General features: G+C 47.0%; 1 protein-coding gene across 7 annotated transcripts in view; it reads right to left on the bottom strand.

The window, feature by feature from the left end:
• The window catches only part of STK31 (serine/threonine kinase 31), a 783847-nt gene that overhangs the window by 654082 nt on the left and 108785 nt on the right, over positions 1–20980 (bottom strand). For 6 of the 7 annotated variants that reach the window (XM_063921681.1, XM_063921683.1, XM_063921684.1 and 3 more), the window contains one exon: positions 7996–8048. In XM_063921681.1, coding sequence (XP_063777751.1) covers positions 7996–8048 — 53 coding nt within the window. Of the gene's footprint in view, positions 1–7995; positions 8049–16179; positions 16203–20980 lie in introns of those variants that run through there. The other variant, XM_063921685.1, reaches the window with a different exon arrangement.

Raw genomic sequence — 20980 nt, 5'->3', positions numbered from 1 at the left:
GAAAAAGGAGGCAGTTGGGTGCTCCTGCATAGTGCAGTCTACCCAGGGAGCCCACCACTGCTGACCTGTCTGCCCAGCAACAAGTCAAGTGTGCTAGTGATACCGCAGCTCAGCGCTGCCAGCGGCAATCTGTAGCGGTCCTACCCGATCCTGCAGCTCCAGTACTGTGTCTGAGTGAGTTGGGGACCTAAATACTCTGACATTGATGCAGTGAATCCCTCTGGAGCTGATGGCAGAGCAGAGAGCTTTAACTAGATGTACAGTTAGAAATCATGCCTTACTCCTAGGCACTAAAAGACTGAGGTCTCATGGGGGATAAGAGGGGTGAGAGGGGTGGGATAAGTTAATACTTAGTGTCTACACTCCTGGCCAGTCCCACTACCCAGAGTCAACATAGGCAGTGTCCCACAGATTGGATGAAAGAAGAAACATGGTCACTATACCCCCAGTAAGACCCATCGACTTCTATTTGTCAACCATAAGGAAAACTATAATAACCAGGGATGTAGCTGAATTGCTTATTGCACAGTTTACACAAAGGAGATCTAGAATACAGTAGTTGGAAACGTGTGCTGCATTTATTTAGGGGACAACACGTCAGAAGTACTCCTTGCTGGTCATTAATACTGCAAACAAAACTTCTGGATTGCTCCAAAGACTCCCCTGGTGCATACCCGGAGCCGGTATTAAAGCGGCAGCATTTGAATGCCAGTTTGGGAGAGGAGCGCTGCAGTCTTGAGCGCAAAATTACAGTCTACTGCAGGGTGACCACCCCGCATGTCTATGGGATCGGAGAGACTTCACAAAAGCTGTAGTGTCTACTAATCATCTCCGCTTATACCTAGCTGTCAAACTTAACTAGATTGGGTTCAACAAAAAGTGATCTTACTATCTAAGATTGCGTGCAAGTGATTTTTCACAACCAATACTGGGATCTTTAAAAAGGGACTTATGATTGAGTGATACCGGCAAACTCGAATGTAATACATGCGTTTTTAAAGTCTAATAGCCATATGGTTTCAAGTTGTATGAATTGCTATTTCAAATAAGCTGTTTTTCTTATATTGTTATTAAACTGATACAGGTTGAGTATCCCATATCCAAATATTCCGAAATACGGAATATTCCGAAATACGGACTTTTTTGAGTGAGTGTGAGATAGTGAAACCTTTGTTTTTTGATGGCTCAATGTACACAAACTTTGTTTAATATACAAAGTTATTAAAAATATTGTATTAAATGACCCTCAGGCTGTGTGTAAAAGGTGTATATGAAACATAAATGAATTTTGTGTATGTACACACACTTTGTTTAATGCACAGTTATAAAAAATATTGGCTAAAATGACCTTCAGGCTGTGTGTATAAGGTGTATATGTAACATAAATGCATCCTGTGCTTAGATTTAGGTCCCATCACCATGATATCTCGTTATGGTATGCAATTATTCCAAAATACGGAAAAATCAGATATCCAAAATACCTCTGGTCCCGAGCATTTTGGATAAGGGATACTCAATCTATATTATATGCACATCATATTATATGTCTCGAGCTCTCACTGCACTACCAGTGTAAGTTACCGATATACGCACGGTTTTACTATATATATATATATATATATATATATATATATAAGAATTTACTCACCGGTAATTCTATTTCTCGTAGTCCGTAGTGGATGCTGGGAACTCCGTAAGGACCATGGGGAATAGACGGGCTCCGCAGGAGACTGGGCACTCTAAGAAAAAATTAAGACTACTGGTGTGCACTGGCTCCTCCCTCTATGCCCCTCCTCTAGACCTCAGTTAGGGAAACTGTGCCCGGAAGAGCTGACACAATAAGGAAAGGATTTGGAATCCAGGGTAAGACTCATACCAGCCACACCAATCACACCGTACAACTCGTGATACTATACCCAGTTAACAGTATGAATAACAACTGAGCCTCACGAACAGATGGCTCATACCAATAACCCTTTAGTTAGGCAATAACTATATACAAGTATTGCAGACAATCCGCGCTTGGGATGGGCGCCCAGCATCCACTACGGACTACGAGAAATAGAATTACCGGTGAGTAAATTCTTATTTTCTCGGACGTCCTAGTGGATGCTGGGAACTCCGTAAGGACCATGGGGATTATACCAAAGCTCCCAAACGGGCGGGAGAGTGCGGATGACTCTGCAGCACCGAATGAGCAAACTCAAGGTCCTCCTCAGCCAGGGTATCAAACTTGTAGAATTTTGCAAACGTGTTTGATCCCGACCAGGTAGCAGCTCGGCAAAGTTGTAAAGCCGAGACCCCTCGGGGCAGCCGCCCATGAAGAGCCCACCTTCCTCATGGAATGGGCTTTGACTGATTTAGGATGCGGCAGTCCAGCCGCAGAATGTGCAAGTTGAATCGTGGAGCAGATCCAGCGAGCAATAGTCTGCTTAGAAGCAGGAGCACCCAACTTGTTGGGTGCATGCAGGATAAACAGCGAGTCAGTCTTTCTGACTCTAGCCGTCCTGGAAACATAGATTTTCAGGGCCCGGACTACGTCCAGCAACTTGGAAGCCTCCAAGTCCCGAGTAGCCGCAGGCACCACAATAGGTTGGTTCAAATGAAACGCTGATACCACCTTAGGGAGAAATCGGGGACGAGTCCTCAATTCTGCCCTATCCATATGGAAGATCAGATAGGGGCTTTTACAAGACAAAGCCGCCAATTCTGACACACGCCTAGCCGAAGCCAAGGCCAAAAGCATGACCACTTTCCACGTGAGATATTTCAACTCCACGGTCTGAAGTGGCTCAAACCAATGTGATTTTAGGAAATCCAACACAACGTTGAGATCCCAAGGTGCCACTGGGGGCACAAAAGGGGGCTGAATATGCAGCACTCCCTTAACAAACGTCTGAACTTCAGGCAGTGAAGCCAGTTCTTTTTGAAAGAAAATAGACAGGGCTGAAATCTGGACTTTAATGGATCCCAATTTTAGGCCCATAGTCACTCCTGACTGTAGGAAGTGCAGAAATCGACCCAGCTGAAATTCTTCTGTGGGGGCCTTCATAGCCTCACACCAAGCAACATATTTTCGCCATATGGGGTGATAATGCTTTGCCGTCAGATCTTTCCTAGCCTTTATCAGCGTAGGAATGACTTCAACCGGAATGCCCTTTTCCATCAGGATCCGGCGTTCAACCGCCATGCCGTCAAACGCAGCCGCGGTAAGACTTGGAACAGACAGGGCCCCTGCTGTAGCAGGTCCAGTCTGAGAGGCAGAGGCCAAGAGTCCTCTGAGATCATTTCTTGTAGTTCCGGGTACCAAGTCCTTCTTGGCCAATCCGGAACGATGAGTATAGTTCTTACTCCTCTCTTTCTTATTATCCTCAGCACCTTTGGTATGAGAGGAAGAGGAGGGAACACATAAACCGACTGGTACACCCACGGTGTCACTAGAGTGTCCACAGCTATCGCCTGAGGGTCCCTTGACCTGGCGCAATATCTTTTTAGCTTTTTGTTTAGGCGGGACGCCATCATGTCCACCTGTGGCCTTTCCCAACGGTTTACAATCAGTTGGAAGACTTCTGGATGAAGTCCCCACTCTCCCGGGTGGAGGTCTTGCCTGCTGAGGAAGTCTGCTTCCCAGTTGCCCACTCCCGGAATGAACACTGCTGACCGTGCTATCACGTGATTTTCCGCCCATCGGAGAATCCTTGTGGCTTCTGCCATCGCCATCCTGCTTCTTGTGCCGCCCTGTCGGTTTACATGGGCGACTGCCGTGATGTTGTCTGACTGAATCAGCACCGGCTGGTTTTGAAGCAGGGGTCTTGCCTGACTTAGGGCATTGTAAATGGCCCTTAGTTCCAGAATATTTATGTGTAGGGAAGCCTCCTGACTCGACCATTGTCCTTGGAAGTTTCTTCCCTGCGTGACTGCCCCCCAACCTCGGAGGCTTGCATCCGTGGTCACCAGGACCCAGTCCTGTATGCCGAATCTGCGGCCCTCTCCGATGCATCTGAAGATGCGATCCGGACCACTTGTCTAACAGATCCCACTGAAAGATCCTTGCATGGAACCTGCCGAATGGAATTGCTTCGTAAGAAGCTACCATCTTTCCCAGGACTCGCGTGCAGTGATGCACCGACACCTGTTTTGGTTTCAGGAGGTCTCTGACCAGAGATGACAACTCCTTGGCCTTCTCCTCCGGGAGAAACACCTTCTTCTGTTCTGTGTCCAGAATCATACCTAGGAACAGTAGACGCGTCGTAGGAACCAGATGCGACTTTGGAATATTCAGAATCCAGCCGTGCTGTTGTAGCACTTCCTGAGATAGTGCTACTCCGACCAACAACTGCTCCCTGGACCTCGCCTTTATAAGGAGATCGTCCAAGTATGGGATAATTATAACTCCCTTCTTTCGAAGGAGTATCATCATTTCGGCCATTACCTTGGTAAATACCCTCGGTGCCGTGGACAGACCAAACGGCAACGTCTGGAATTGGTAATGGCAGTCTTGTACCACAAAACGGAGGTACACCTGGTGAGGTGGGTAAATGGGGACATGCAGGTACGCATCCTTGATGTCCAGTGATACCATGTAATCCCCTTCTTCCAGGCTTGCAATAACCACCCTGAGCGATTCCATTTTGAACTTGAACCTTCTTATATAAGTGTTCAAGGATTTTAAATTTAGAATGGGTCTCACCGAACCGTCTGGTTTCGGTACCACAAACATCGTGGAATAGTAACCCCGTCCCTGTTGAAGGAGGGGAACTTTTATTATCACCTGCTGGAGGAACAGCTTGTGAATTGCCGCCAGCACCACCTCCCTGTCCGGGGGAGTAGCTGGCAAGGCTGATTTGAGGTAACGGCTAGGGGGAGACGTCTCGAATTCCAGCTTGTATCCCTGAGATACCACTTGTAGAACACAGGGATCCACCTGTGAGCGAACCCACCGGTCGCTGAAGTTCCGGAGACGGGCCCCCACCGCACCTGGCTCCACCAGTGGAGCCCCAGCGTCATGCGGTGGATTTAGTGGAAGCAGGGGAGAATTTCTGTTCTTGGGAACTGGCTGTATGGTGCAGCTTTTTCCCTCTACCCCTGCCTCTGGGCAGAAAGGACGCGCCTTTAACCCGCTTGCCTTTCTGGGGCCGAAAGGACTGTACCTGATAATACGGTGCTTTCTTTGGCTGTGAGGGAACCTGGGGTAAAAATGTCGACTTCCCAGCTGTCGCTGTGGAAACGAGGTCTGAGAGACCATCCCCAAACAATTCCTCACCCTTGTAAGGCAAAACCTCCATGTGCCTTTTAGAATCCGCATCACCTGTCCACTGCCGAGTCCATAATACTCTCCTGGCAGAAATGGACATTGCATTTATTCTAGATGCCAGCCGGCAAATATCCCTCTGTGCATCTCTCATGTATAAGACTACGTCTTTAATATGCTCTATGGTTAGCAATATAGTGTCCCTGTCAAGGGAATCAATATTATCAGACAGGGAATCAGACCACGCTGCTGCAGCACTGCACATCCATGCTGAAGCAATAGCAGGTCTCAGTATAGTACCTGAGTGTGTATATACAGACTTCAGGATAGCCTCCTGCTTTCTATCCGCAGGCTCCTTTAAGGCGGCCGTATCCTGAGATGGTAGTGCCACCTTTTTTGACAAGCGTGTGAGCGCTTTATCCACCCTCGGGGATGTCTCCCAACGTACCCTGTCCTCTGGCGGGAAAGGGTACGCCATTAGTAACTTTTTAGAAATCACCAATTTTTTATCAGGGGATGCCCACGCTTCTTCACACACTTCATTTAACTCATCTGAAGGGGGAAAAACCACTGGTTGCTTTTTCTCCCCAAACATAATACCCTTTTTAGTGGTACCTGGGTTAATGTCAGAAATGTGCAACACATTTTTCATTGCCGTAATCATGCAACGGATAGCCTTAGTGGAATGTACATTAGTCTCGTCGTCGTCGTCGACACTGGAGTCAGACTCCATGTCGACATCTGTGTCTGCCATCTGAGGTAGCGGGCGTTTTTGAACCCCTGATGGCCTTTGAGACGCCTGGGCAGGCACTGGCTGAGAAGCCGGCTGTCCCACAGCTGTTATGTCATCAAACCTTTTATGTAAGGAGTTGACACTGTCTGTTAATACCTTCCACATATCCATCCACTCTGGTGTCGACCCCGCAGGGGGTGACATCACATTTATCGGCACCTGCTCCGCCTCCACATAAGCCTCCTCATCAAACATGTCGACACAGCCGTACCGACACACCGCACACACACAGGGAATGCTCTGACTGAGGACAGGACCCCACCAAGTCCTTTGGGGGGAGAGAGAGAGAGTATGCCAGCACACACCACAGCGCTATATAACACAGGGATTTACACTACACAAAGTGATTTTCCCTATAGCAGCTATAATACACAGTATTGCACCTAAATTTAGTGCCCCCCCTCTCTTTTTTACCCTATTGAGCCTGGAAACTGCAGGGGAGAGCCTGGGGAGCGTCCTTCCAGCGGAGCTGTGAAGAGGAAATGGCGCCAGTGTGCTAAGGGAGATAGCCCCGCCCCTTTTTCGGCGGGCTTCTCCCGCTCTTTATATTAATATTATGGCAGGGGATTTTTACACATATATAGTGTATTAGACTATATTATGTGTTCTTTGCCATTTTTAAGGTAATCTAATTGCAGCCCAGGGCGCCCCCCCCCAGCGCCCTGCACCCATCAGTGACCGGAGTATGTGGTGTGCGTGGGGAGCAATGGCGCACAGCTGCAGTGCTGTGCGCTACCTTAATGAAGACCGGAGTCTTCAGCCGCCGATTTTCTCTTCGGAATCTTCCGTCTTCTGGCTCTGCAAGGGGGACGGCGGCGCGGCTCCGGGACCGGACGACCGAGGCTGGGCCTGTGTTCGATCCCTCTGGAGCTAATGGTGTCCAGTAGCCTAGAAGCCCAAGCTAGCTGCAAGCAGGTAGGTTCGCTTCTCTCCCCTAAGTCCCTCGTAGCAGTGAGTCTGTTGCCAGCAGATCTCACTGAAAATAAAAAACCTAAAATACTTTCTTTACTAGGAGCTCAGGAGAGCCTCTAGTGTGCAACCAGCTCGAGCCGGGCACAGATTCTAACTGAGGTCTGGAGGAGGGGCATAGAGGGAGGAGCCAGTGCACACCAGTAGTCCTAATTTTTTCTTAGAGTGCCCAGTCTCCTGCGGAGCCCGTCTATTCCCCATGGTCCTTACGGAGTTCCCAGCATCCACTAGGACGTCAGAGAAATTATATATATATATATATATATATATATATATATATATATATATATATATATATATTTCATGTTAAAGTTACATACTAATCTATTAATTGCTAGCTCCTATGGTCCCCTCGAGCAACCCATGGTCCAGTTTCTCCCAGATTGGATGAAAGAGAAAAAGAAAACTGGAATAGAAGCAAAATGATAAATTACATACAATTTGGATGACAATTGGTGTGATTCAATTGTTTTAATGGGCGTCCATCAGAGCAATTCAATTGTTGCTCTGATCAGGAGCCCATTAGCCGCAGAAGACACATTTCTTCTCGTGGCCTCCTGTGGTGACAAGAAAATAAATAAATAAATAAATAAATAAATAAATAAATAAATAAATAATGTGAAAGTCTGTGGTTTGGGCACCTAAATATGAGTTTGGGCACCCTAACCAGGACTAAAGACAGGTTTAAATGCTTTGTGCGGCTAAACCCGATGCTTTTAAGCACATCAACAGTAATGGCCGCCCGCCTGGTGGAACAATTCAACTTATTCGATGGGCGCCTGATAAACAATTGACTTGCCCTCAATGAATCCTTATACACATATTAATAAGCATGCTTGCAAATGGGCTGGCAGAAATGCTGAAAGAACAGAACTGGCTTTTCCAAAAAAAAAAAAAAAATAATAATAATAATAATATTGGATATAAATCGTAATTCTCTGTTTAAAAAGCAGCACTACAGTAAGTTATGAGATTACAATACCTGTCCCCAAAATGTTACAGCATCCTCCACATGAGACACGAACACATCTTCCACTAAGTGGAAAAAGAAAGAAAAAATTTTTTATAGTCTAAGCAACATAATTTTTCCGTACTTTTAAACATTTAAAATAACTTTCTCATTGTCCATTGGCAATTTAGCATAGTTTTATGCTTTATTTACAGCTCAACATGTCTAAAACAGAGACCATATAGTCTCCTACTAACTCACTTCACTGACCAGCACACCCTCTTCTGTTCCTCATATCTGCTGCCCTCATGTCACCTTGATGCTACCCTCTTTCATGTCACATATTCAGCCTCTTACCAAGACCAATCGCTTCCACTTCTAAATTACCAACAGCATACAACCCTTTCTCATCAGTAACAATTTCATTCACCATCTTGTCTTCCACTAAGATAACTGCAACCTCCCCTTAGTTTAGAACCCATATGAATGATGCAGAGATTCAATATAATCATCTACTGAATTTATCCTTCCACTGCTCAATTAGCTAATATTTACAGCTGCATCTCATCACAACAAAATAAAATTCAAACTCCTTATCTACAAATGTGTCAGCCACTAAATTTCCAACCTCATTTCACTCCCCCGCCCTTTCCACTCTCCAAGTGATGGTCCTATGATCCCCAGATAACTGCATTGTGGGGGTAATTCCAAATTGATCGCAGCAGGAAATTTTTTAGCAGTTGGGCAAAACCATGTGCACTGCAGGTGTGGCAGATATAACATGTGCAGAGAGAGTTAGATTTTGGTGGGTTATTTTATTTCTGTGCAGGGTAAATACTGGCTGCTTTATTTTTACAGTGCAAATTAGATTGCAGATTGAACACACCACACCCAAATCTAACTCTCTCTGTACATGTTATATCTGCCTCCCCTGCAGTGCACATGGTTTTGCCCAATTGCTAACAGAATTCCTGCTGCTATCAACTTGGAATGACCCCCTGTATTCCTACCTCCTGGACAGTTACACCAAACAAGCTAAAACAACCACTTCTTCAAAGTCTCCCCAGTCTTCCAGCTAGTTGTATTCTACCTAACCCAGCCTGCCTCTGCCAAAATCCTCACTTCATGCCATCCTTATTGTGTCAGCTTGACATTCCCTAGTGTTCACTCTAGGATTTTTTTTAGGGCAGGGTGCTGAGCATTGAAGAGGGCACAGTTTTATTTTGAAGGGCACATTTTTGATGTGACGCTTTGCGCACAAAGCATAGCCCATATGTTTATAGTTTTTGTACATACATTCTGCCCTTAGTAAATCATATACCCATGCATACATATAAGACACCTAACATCTGTACTGAGAAATCTGTACTGAGAAACCTACTGTATATGTCCAGTCTTCTTGAAAGATCGGCTGTAGCATATACATAAGTAGATAATTATAAATCTCTTTTCCAGTTCTGAAGTAGTTATAATCTGTATGTATTATAAAACAGAAAAGTTAAACAATGGGTTAAAATAATAAGAATTTACTCACCAGTAATTCTATTTCTCGTAGTCCGTAGTGGATGCTGGGAACTCGGTAAGGACCATGGGGAATAGACAAGCTCCGCAGGAGATTGGGCACTCTAACAGAAAGATTAGGTACTATCTGGTGTGCACTGGCTCCTCCCTCTATGCCCCTCCTCCAGACCTCAGTTAGGGAAACTGTGCCCGGAAGAGCTGACACAACAAGGAAAGTATTTGGAATCCAGGGTAAGACTCATACCAGCCACACCAATCACACTGTACAACTTGTGATAACCATACCCAGTTAACAGTATGAACAACAACTGAGCCTCCTTGTACAGATGGCTCATAACAATAACCCTTTAGTGAAGCAATAACTATATACATGTATTGCAGAGAGTCCGCACTTGGGACGGGCGCCCAGCATCCACTACGGACTACGAGAAATAGAATTACCGGTGAGTAAATTCTTATTTTCTCTGACGTCCTAGTGGATGCTGGGAACTCCGTAAGGACCATGGAGATTATACCAAAGCTCCCAAACGGGCGGGAGAGTGCGGATGACTCTGCAGCACCGAATGAGCAAACTCAAGGTCCTCTTCAGCCAGGGTATCAAACTTGTAGAATTTAGCAAATGTGTTTGAACCCGACCAAGTAGCAGCTCGGCAAAGCTGTAATGCCGAGACCCCTCGGGCAGCCGCCCAAGAAGAGCCCACCTTCCTTGTGGAATGGGCTTTTACGGATTTAGGATGCGGCAGTCCAGCCGCAGAATGTGCCAGCTGAATCGTGCAACAGATCCAGCGAGCAATAGTTTGCTTTGAAGCAGGAGCACCCAGCTTGTTGGGTGCATGCAGGATAAATAGAGAGTCAGTTTTCCTGACTCCAGCCGTCCTGGAAACATAAATTTTCAAAGCCCGGACTACGTCCAGCAACTTGGAAGCCTCGAAGTCCCGAGTAGCCGCAGGCACCACAATAGGTTGGTTCAAATGAAACGCTGATACCACCTTTGGGAGAAATTGGGGACGAGTCCTCAATTCTGCCCTGTCCATATGGAAGATCAGATACATGCTTTTACATGACAAAGCCGCCAATTCTGACACACGCCTAGCTGAAGCCAAGGCCAACAGCATGACCACCTTCCACGTGAGATACTTTAGCTCCACGGTCTTAAGTGGCTCAAACCAGTGTGATTTCAGGAAATCCAACACAACGTTAAGATCCCAAGGTGCCACTGGAGGCACAAAAGGGGGCTCAATATGCAGCACTCCCTTAACAAACGTCTGAACTTCAGGCAGTGAAGCCAGTTCTTTTTGAAAGAAAATAGATAGGGCCGAAATCTTGACCTTTATGGATCCTAATTTAAGGCCCATAGTCACTCCTGACTGTAGGAACTGCAGGAATCGACCCAGCTGGAATTCCTCTGTAGGGGCCTTCCTGGCCTCACACCAAGCAACATATTTTCGCCATATACGGTGATAATGTTTTGCTGTCACGTCTTTCCTAGCCTTTATCAGCGTAGGAATAACTTCATCCGGAATGCCCTTTTCCGCTAGGATCCGGCGTTCAACCGCCATGCCGTCAAACGCAGCCGCGGTAAGTCTTGGAACAGACAGGGCCCCTGCTGTAACAAGTCCTGTCTGAGAGGCAGAGGCCATGGGTCCTCTGAGATCATTTCTTGTAGTTCTGGGTACCAAGTTCTTCTTGGCCAATCCGGAACGATGAGTATAGTTCTTACTCCTCTCTTTCTTACTATCCTCAGTACCTTGGGTATGAGAGGAAGAGGAGGGAACACATAAACCGACTGGTACACCCACGGTGTCATTAGTGCGTCCACAGCTATCGCCTGAGGGTCCCTTGACCTGGCGCAATATTTTTTTAGCTTTTTGTTGAGGCGGGACTCCATCATGTCCACCTGTGGCAGTTCCCAGCGATTTACAATCTGTGTGAAGACTTCTTGATGAAGTCCCCACTCTCCCGGGTGGAGGTCGTGCCTGCTGAGGAAGTCTGCTTCCCAGTTGTCCACTCCCGGAATGAACACTGCTGACAGTGCTAGCACGTGATTCTCCGCCCATCGAAGAATCCTTGTGGCTTCTGCCATTGCCATCCTGCTTCTTGTGCCGCCCTGGCGGTTTACATGGGCGACCGCCGTGATGTTGTCTGACTGAATCAGTACTGGTTAGTTTTGAAGCAGGGGCTCTGCTTGCCTCAGGGCGTTGTAAATGGCCCTTAGTTCCAGTATATTTATGTGTAGTGAAGTCTCCAGACTTGACCACTGTCCTTGGAAGTTTCTTCCCTGAGTGACTGCCCCCCATCCTCGGAGGCTTGCATCCGTGGTCACCAGGACCCAGTCCTGTATGCCGAACCTGCGGCCCTCGAGAAGATGAGCACTCTGCAGCCACCACAGCAGAGACACGAAGAAGCAATTAGTGAGTGCGCTGTCAACGGCAGCCTGTATAGGGATGGTTAGTCCCTAAGTGGTAAATAGAGGACAGAGAAAGATACTGGCGCCGGCTGAATCTCAAAATAAGGAACGGATACAAATTGATCAAATAAAAAATTAATCATACATTTATTAAAATTAATCTAAAAATATGACATATGTATTGTCAAGAGGGTAATTAGTAATAAAAGTTGAGGGTCTCTCAAATTAACCTAGGACCACTTATATTTCCATTGTGGCAATAAGCACTGATATTCTGGCTAGGGCTCAGTCCTCCAAGGTATCCTCATTTGAGTTCAGATATAGATATTACCATGGTCTCAGATGGAAGTCCCCTTGGTTCTCAATTGCAGATCGAGGTCCAATAGCAGCAGGGGAATATGTAGAGACTCCAGATAAAAAATGCTGATAGGGATCCTGGAGGATTTAAAGTCCAGAGATTGCCAGATGATTCAAGATGGTAGTTGCAGTGCCCGTGGTCAAAATAAAAAGGGGCTCAACGCGTTTTGCTGGTCTTGGTCACCGCCAGCTTCCTCAGCATTATTTATCTGGAGTCTCTACATATTCCCCTGCTGCTATTGGACCTCGATCTGCAATTGAGAACCAAGGGGACTTCCATCTGAGACCATGGTAATATCTATATCTGAACTCATAGGAGGATACCTTGGAGGACTGAGCCCTAGCCAGAATATCAGTGCTTATTGCCACAATGGAAATATAAGTGGTCCTAGGTTAATTTGAGAGACCCTCAACTTTTATTGCTAATTACCCTCTTGACAATACATATGTCATATTTGTAGATTAATTTTAATAAATGTATGATTAATTTTTTATTTGATCAGTTTGTATCCGTTCCTTATTTTGAGATTCAGCCGGCGCCAGTATCTTTCTCTGTCCTATATTTACCACAGCAGAGACACCCTGGCCCTTGGGGACAGGGTGATCAACCGAAGCATCTGAAGATGCGATCCGGACCATTTGTCTAACAGATCCCACTGAAAGATCCTTGCATGGAACCTGCCGAAGGGAATTGCTTCGTAAGAAGCCACCATCTTTCCCAGGACTCGCGTGCAGTGATGCACCGACACCTGTTTTGGTTTCAGGAGGTCCCTGACCAGAGATGACAATTCCTGGGCCTTCTCCACCGGGAGAAACACCTGCTTCTGTTCTGTGTCCAGAATCATGCCCAGGAAAAGCAGACGCGTCGCAGGAATCAGCTGCGACTTTGGGATATTCAGAATCCAGCCGTGCTGTTGCAACACTTCCTGAGAGAGTGCTACGCTGACCAACAACTGCTCTCTGGACCTCGCCTTTATGAGGAGATCGTCCAAGTACGGGATAATAATAACTCCCTTCTTCCGAAGGAGTATCATCATTTCGGCAATTACCTTGGTAAATATTCTCGGTGCCGTGGACAGGCCAAACGGCAACGTCTGGAATTGGTAATGACAGTCCTGTACCACAAATCTGAGGTACTCCTGGTGAGGTGGGTAAATGGGGACATGCAAGTAAGCATCTTTGATGTCCAGCGACACCATAAAATCCCCCTCTTCCAGGCTTGCAATGACCGCTCTGAGCGATTCCATTTTGAACTTGAATTTCTTTATAGAAGTGTTCAAGGACTTTAAATTCAGAATGGGTCTCACCGAACCGTCCGGTTTCGGTACCATAAACATTGTGGAATAGTAACCCCTTCCCTGTTGAAGGAGGGGGACCTTGATTATCACCTGCTGGAGGTACAGCTTGTGAATTGCCGCCAGTACTACCTCCCTTTCCCTGGGAGCAGCTGGCAAGGCAGATTTGAGGTAACGGCGAGGGGGAGTCGCCTCGAACTCCAGCTTGTATCCCTGAGATACAATTTGTACAGCCCATAGATCCACTTGTGAGTGAACCCACTGGTTGCTGAAGTTTCGGAGACGCGCCCCCACCGCACCTGGCTCCGCCTGTGGAGCCCCAACGTCATGCGGTGGACTTAGTGGAAGCAGGGGAGGATTTTTGTTCCTGGGAACTGGCTGCCTGGTGCAGCTTCTTTCCTCTACCCTTGCCTCTGGCCAGAAAGGATGCTCCTCTGACCCGCTTGCCTTTCTGAGGCCGAAAGGACTGCACTTGATAATACGGTGCTTTCTTAGGCTGTGAGGGAGCCTGAGGCAAAAAAGTCGACTTCCCAACTGTTGCTGTGGATACGAGGTCCGAGAGACCGTCCCCAAACAATTCCTCACCCTTATAAGGCAAAACCTCCATGTGTTTTTTAGAATCAGCATCACCTGTCCACTGCAGAGTCCATAATACTCTCCTGGCAGAAATGGACTTTGCATTAATTCTAGATGCCAGCAGGCAAATGTCCCTCTGGGCATCCCGCATATATAAGACGACGTCTTTTATATGTTCGAGGGTTAGCAAAGCAGTATCCCTGTTGAGGGAATCAATGTTGTCTGACAGGGTATCAGTCCATGCTGCTGCAGCACTACACATCCAGGCTGAAGCAATAGCAGGTCTCAGTAGAGTACCAGAGTGTGTATACACAGACTTCAGGATAGCTTCCTGCTTTCTATCCGCAGGCTCCTTTAGGGCGGCCGTATCCTGAGACGGCAGTGCCACCCTTTTAGATAAGCGCGTGAGCGCCTTGTCCACCCTAGGGGATGTTTCCCAACGTAACCTATCCGTTGGCGGGAAAGGGTACGCCATCAGTAACCTCTTAGAAATCACTAGTTTCTTATCAGGGGAACTCCACGCTTCTTCACACAATTCATTTAATTCATCAGATGGGGGAAAAGTCACTGGCTGCTTTTTCTCCCCAAACATAATACCCCTCTTGGTGGTAACCGGGTTAATGTCAGAAATGTGCAATACATCTTTCATTGCAGTAATCATGCATTGGATGGCCTTTGTAGACTGTACATTTGTCTCATCCTCATCTACACTGGAGTCAAACTCCGTGTCGACATCTGTGTCTACCATCTGAGCTAGCGGGCGTTTATGAGCCCCCGACGGCTTCTGAGTCGCCTGGGCAGGCGCGGGCTGAGACCCCGGCTGTCCCAAGGCTGCTGCGTCATCTAACCTTTTATGTAAGGAGTTGACACTGTCGGTTAAGACCATCCAATCAGGTGTCGGCCCCGTCGGGGGCGACACCACATTTATCTGCCCCTGCTCCGCCTCCACGTAACCTTCCTCATCAAACATGTCGACACAGCCGTACCGAAAAACCGCACACACACAGGGAATGCTCAGACTGAGGACAGGACCCCACAAAGTCCTTTGGGGAGACAGAGAGAGAATAAGCCAGCACACACCACAGCACTATATAACACAGGGATTCACACTATAAAAAGTGATTTACCCAATAGCTGCTTAAATATCTTATTTGCGCCTAAATTTATGTGCCCCCCCCTCTCTTTTTTACCCTTCTTGTATCAGGATACTGCAGGGGAGAGCCTAGGGAGCTGCTTCCAGCGGAGCTGTAAAGGGAAAATGGCGCTGGTGTGCTGAGGAAGAAGGCCCCGCCCCCTCAGCGGCGGGCTTCTGTGCCGCGTTTTCTGTAACTTAATGGCGGGGGGTTTTATACATATACAGTTAACAGACTGTATTATGTGTATTTTATGCCAAAAGGTATTATAATTGCTGCCCAGGGCGCCCCCCCCCCCCCAGCGCCCTGCACCCTACAGTGACCGGAGTGTGTGGTGTGCTGTGGGAGCAATGGCGCACAGCTGCAGTGCTGTGCGCTACCTTAATGAAGACAGGAGTCTTCTGCCGCCGATTTCATTGCTTCTCTTCTGTCTTCTGGCTCTGCAAGGGGGACGGCGGCGCGGCTCCGGGAACGGACGATCGAGGTCAGGCCCCGTGTTCGAACCCTCTGGAGCTAATGGTGTCCAGTAGCCTAAGAAGCACAAGCTAGCTGCAAGCAGGTAGGTTTGCTTCTCTCCCCTCAGTCCCACGTAGCAGTGAGTCTGTTGCCAGCAGATCTCACTGAAAATAAAAAACCTAACAAATACTTTCTTTTCTAGCAAGCTCAGGAGAGCCCACTAGGAGCACCCAGCTCTGGCCGGGCACAGATTCTAACTGAGGTCTGGAGGAGGGGCATAGAGGGAGGAGCCAGTGCACACCAGATAGTACCTAATCTTTCTTTTAGAGTGCCCAGTCTCCTGCGGAGCCCGTCTATTACCCATGGTCCTTACGGAGTTCCCAGCATCCACTAGGACGTCAGAGAAATATAAGGAAAAAATAAGTCTGTTCTACTAGGGAAAAACTGTAAGCAGTACCTGCTCACTGCTTACCCTGTTCTTTCCCTCTTTAACAGAGTGCTGTGTTATTTACAGTTCCTCCTCTGCCATCCAGTTTTCTAAGGATAGAAATTGTGTTCCGATATCAGAAGTTGGCAAGGAGTAGACGACAACATTGTAATATGCACTCTGACTATTGCATTCTGTATACAAGGGGACAATTTATGGTCCTGCAGGGTGCACTGAAAAAGGGCAGGGTGCTTTTTCACATTTCAAAAATTGGCAGGGTGCAGCACCCTACTGAAAGAGCCTAGAAGGAACACTACTTCCCTGTTAGATTATAAATGGTCATAAACAGGAGCCTCTCATTTTGTCCAGTCCCACCTCTAGCATCTGTGCGGCATTGTATTATGCCTACACTTGGTTTGCCCTGTTCCTTTGCTTAGGTCTTTTCATTTTTTGTATAACTTCATACTTATAGAACGTTCTACAGTTTCCGTTTGCTCATTTCTATTCCATTGTCGAAGTCGAAAATATTATAGGCACACTCATCACGTACAAACACCACACACATGGCCTCCGTGCAGGTGCTTGTTCTGACGTGCGTGCGCATACTCGCAAGCTGCGCATAATCGCTCACGCGGACTTGCGTGTTAGCGCGTGGTATGAGTAATTACGGTAGCATATGCATTCGCATGGAAAAGCCACAGACATCTCATATTTAATTCACATAGCACAATTTACACATAGTCTGCACGCACCACACAACCGAGTTTCATTTTTTTTAAAGGTACAACAGAGGGATTCAACTTTACAGGATATGAGGGGACAGAATTAGGTTAGGAGGTGGTGTTTGGTATCCAGCTGTACAGTATTTTAAGAGCAATATTCCGGTAGCAGTTTGCAGAAGATAGCACGCTCCTGCGCATATCTATGCGCAGGAACAGAATATTAATATTACACTGCATTTACTGTACTCTGATATTCGGCGGGAACCCAGTGGATAACATCTGCAAGTGCACCTGGACCAGGCATCGCCAACCTATTCAAACCGACCTATGACCCCTCCTGTACTGTAAATGACCAGCCCTTTGACCTATGGGTGAAGAGATTACAGATTCCATTGTTTCATAATTTGGACAAATGTATAAAAGCCACGCTGCCTGGCCGGTCAAACACATTCTCTGAAGGTCATCTCTCCAGGTAGACTGAGGACCGGAACCAGGTGGCGCTGGCGTGCAAACAAATGTAGCATTGATAGTAGCCTGTTTCTCTTATGTAATTGTGTTATTGTTGTTATCCCCTTTTGAGTAAATAACTGTTGGTGGGTTGGATCCCAACATATTTAAATACAATTGGTGTCGTGCCTCTTTACTGCTAGGGGTTATAGAGTGTATTCCGCCTCACGTGTAGCTACTCTGGCTTACAGCGTGATGGCGTGCGCATGCAACGTGTACGCATCTGTTAGGGGTTTCACACGCGCTTAGCGGTCGCAGCGGCCTGTACAGATATACGTTTAAAGTATTGATTTTTTTCTTCCTGTAAATTAATCAGCATTAACAATTGGGGGCTCCTCCGGTTCATCACACACTCACAGACTTGCAGGCCATAACAGACTTTGATCTGTCAGCAAAGGGTGGAGACGCATGTTAAATAACCTTTGCATTGTGCTAAAACCAGATTGTGCTGATTAGATGGTGTCTGTTCTGTCTAGTCTTAGAGGTGCTGTTATTGCAATCCGAAGGACACAGGAAAAAAGCAGTTTAAAATTTGTGTGTAAATTTTTGGCGCGAAAAGCGTACAGATACTTTGCATACTCTCTCACATATTGCTGCCATAAGTTATGTCATTTTAGATCTGTGTGAAATTGGATACATGTTTGAGATATATATAAAATATCACACACATACATACATATACATATATATATATATATATATATATATATATATATATATATATATTAGTGTAGTAAGGGTGTAATTGTAAAACACAAAACGCAGTTCTGGCCTAGTCGTTAAGGTTTATACAGAACAAGTGTGGGTTGTGTTAGTGAGCGATAGTAGTTTTTATTGCTCACATTTATAGAGATTGTGTGGTTTAAGTGAATTGCGAACGCACGTTTGTACACGTGGTACGGAACGTGAGGACAGCATACAGTAGCATGCACGTGGCGCAGGGTCGCACACGTGGCGTAGAGGCACGCACGGTCGCGTGTCTACGCAAGGTGGCGTAGAGTTGTGGGCGCAAAGTATAACCACGCGATAGTTTGTTCAATTCAAGGCGGGATAGTATACATTTAATATTGTAGCACATAACTATCCGATTTCAAAAGCAGATTACCTTAATATTTTGTTTAAATTGTACTACCTCTGGGATAAAGTAGCTAATCAAAGGGAGTGATATTTTTCTGTACAGAAAAAGAAAAAAATAAGAATTTACTTACCGATAATTCTATTTCTCATAGTCCGTAGTGGATGCTGGGGACTCCGTAAGGACCATGGGGAATAGCGGCTCCGCAGGAGACTGGGCACATCTAAAGAAAGCTTTAGGACTAACTGGTGTGCACTGGCTCCTCCCCCTATGACCCTCCTCCAAGCCTCAGTTAGGATACTGTGCCCGGACGAGCGTACACAATAAGGAAGGATTTTGAATCCCGGGTAAGACTCATACCAGCCACACCAATCACACCGTATAACTTGTGATCTGAACCCAGTTAACAGTATGATAACAGAGGAGCCTCTGAAAAGATGGCTCCCAACAATAATAACCCGATTTTTGTAACAATAACTATGTACAAGTATTGCAGACAATCCGCACTTGGGATGGGCGCCCAGCATCCACTACGGACTATGAGAAATAGAATTATCGGTAAGTAAATTCTTATTTTCTCTAACGTCCTAAGTGGATGCTGGGGACTCCGTAAGGACCATGGGGATTATACCAAAGCTCCCAAACGGGCGGGAGAGTGCGGATGACTCTGCAGCACCGAATGAGAGAACTCCAGGTCCTCCTCAGCCAGGGTATCAAATTTGTAGAATTTAGCAAACGTGTTTGCCCCTGACCCAGTAGCTGCTCGGCAAAGTTGTAAAGCCGAGACCCCTCGGGCAGCCGCCCAAGATGAGCCCACTTTCCTTGTGGAACGGGCTTTTACAGATTTTAGCTGTGGCAGGCCTGCCACAGAATGTGCAAGCTGAATTGTACTACAAATCCAACGAGCAATAGTCTGCTTAGAAGCAGGAGCACCCAGCTTGTTGGGTGCATACAGGATAAACAGCGAGTCAGATTTCCTGACTCCAGCCGTCCTGGAAATATTTTCAGGGCCCTGACAACATCCAGCAACTTGGATTCCTCCAAGTCCCTAGTAGCCGCAGGCACCACAATAGGTTGGTTCAGGTGAAAACGCTGGAACCACCTTAGGGAGAAACTGAGGACGAGTCCTCAATTCCGCCCTGTCCGAATGGAAAATCAGATAAGGGCTTTTACAGGATAAAGCCGCCAATTCTGACACGCGCCTGGCCCAGGCCAGGGCCAACAGCATGACCACTTTCCATGTGAGATATTTTAACTCCACAGATTTAAGTGGTTCAAACCAATGTGACTTTTGGAACCCAAACTACATTGAGATCCCAAATTGCCACTGGAGGCACAAAAGGAGGCTGTATATGCAGTACCCCTTTTACAAACGTCTAAACTTCAGGGACTGAAGCCAGCTCTTTTTTGGAAGAAAATTGACAGGGCCGAAATCTGAACCTTAATGGACCCCAATTTCAGGCCCATAGACACTCCTGTTTGCAGGAAATGTAGGAATCGACCCAGTTGAATTTCCTCCGTCGGGCCTTACTGGCCTCGCACTACGCAACATATTTTCGCCAATTGCGGTGATAATGTTTTTGCGGTTACATCCTTCCTGGCTTTAGATCAGGATATGGATGACTTCATCCGGAATGCCTTTTTTCCTTCAGGATCCGGTGTTCAACCGGCATGCCGTCAAACGCAGCCGCGGTAAGTCTTGGAACAGACAGGGTCCTTGCTGGAGCAGGTCCCTTCTTAGAGGTAGAGGCCACGGATCCTCCGTGAGCATCTCTTGAAGTTCCGGTTACCAAGTCCTTCTTGGCCAATCCGGAGCCACGAATATAGTGCTTTCTCCTCTCCATCTTATCAATCTCAGTACCTTGGGTATGAGAGACAGAGGAGGGAACACATACACTGACTGGTACACCCACGGTGTTACCAGAGCGTCTACAACTATTGCCTGAGGGTCTCTTGACCTGGCGCAATACCTGTCGAGTTTTTTAATCATGTGGACGACTTCTGGGTGAAGTCCCCACTCTCCCGGGTGGAGGTCGTGCTGAGGAAGTCTGCTTCCCAGTTGTCCACTCCCGGAATGAATACTGTTGACAGTGCTATCACATGATTTTCCGCCCAGCGAAGAATCCCTGCAGCTTCTGCCATTGCCCTCCTGCTTCTTGTGCCACCCTGTCTGTTTACGTGGGTGACTGCCGTGATGTTGTCCGACTGGATCAACACCGGCTGACCTTGAAGCAGAGGTCTTGCTAAGCTTAGAGCATTGTAAATGGCCCTTAGCTTCAGGATATTTATGTGAAGTGATGTATCCAGGCTTGACCCTAAGCCCTGGATATTCCTTCCCTGTGTGACTGCTCCCCAGCCTCGCAGGCTGGCATCCGTGGTCACCAGGACCCAGTCCTGAATGCCGAATCTGCGGCCCTCTAGAAGATGAGCACTCTGCAACCACCACAGGATGGATACCCTTGTCCTTGGTGACAGGGTTATCCGCTGATGCATCTGAAAATGCGACCCGGACCATTTGTCCAGTAGGTTCCACTGGAAAGTT

Source organism: Pseudophryne corroboree, chromosome 5 (assembly GCF_028390025.1).
Source record: "Pseudophryne corroboree isolate aPseCor3 chromosome 5, aPseCor3.hap2, whole genome shotgun sequence".
NCBI classification, from domain to species: domain Eukaryota; kingdom Metazoa; phylum Chordata; class Amphibia; order Anura; family Myobatrachidae; genus Pseudophryne; species Pseudophryne corroboree.
This window is presented reverse-complemented; position numbering and strand designations above follow the sequence as displayed.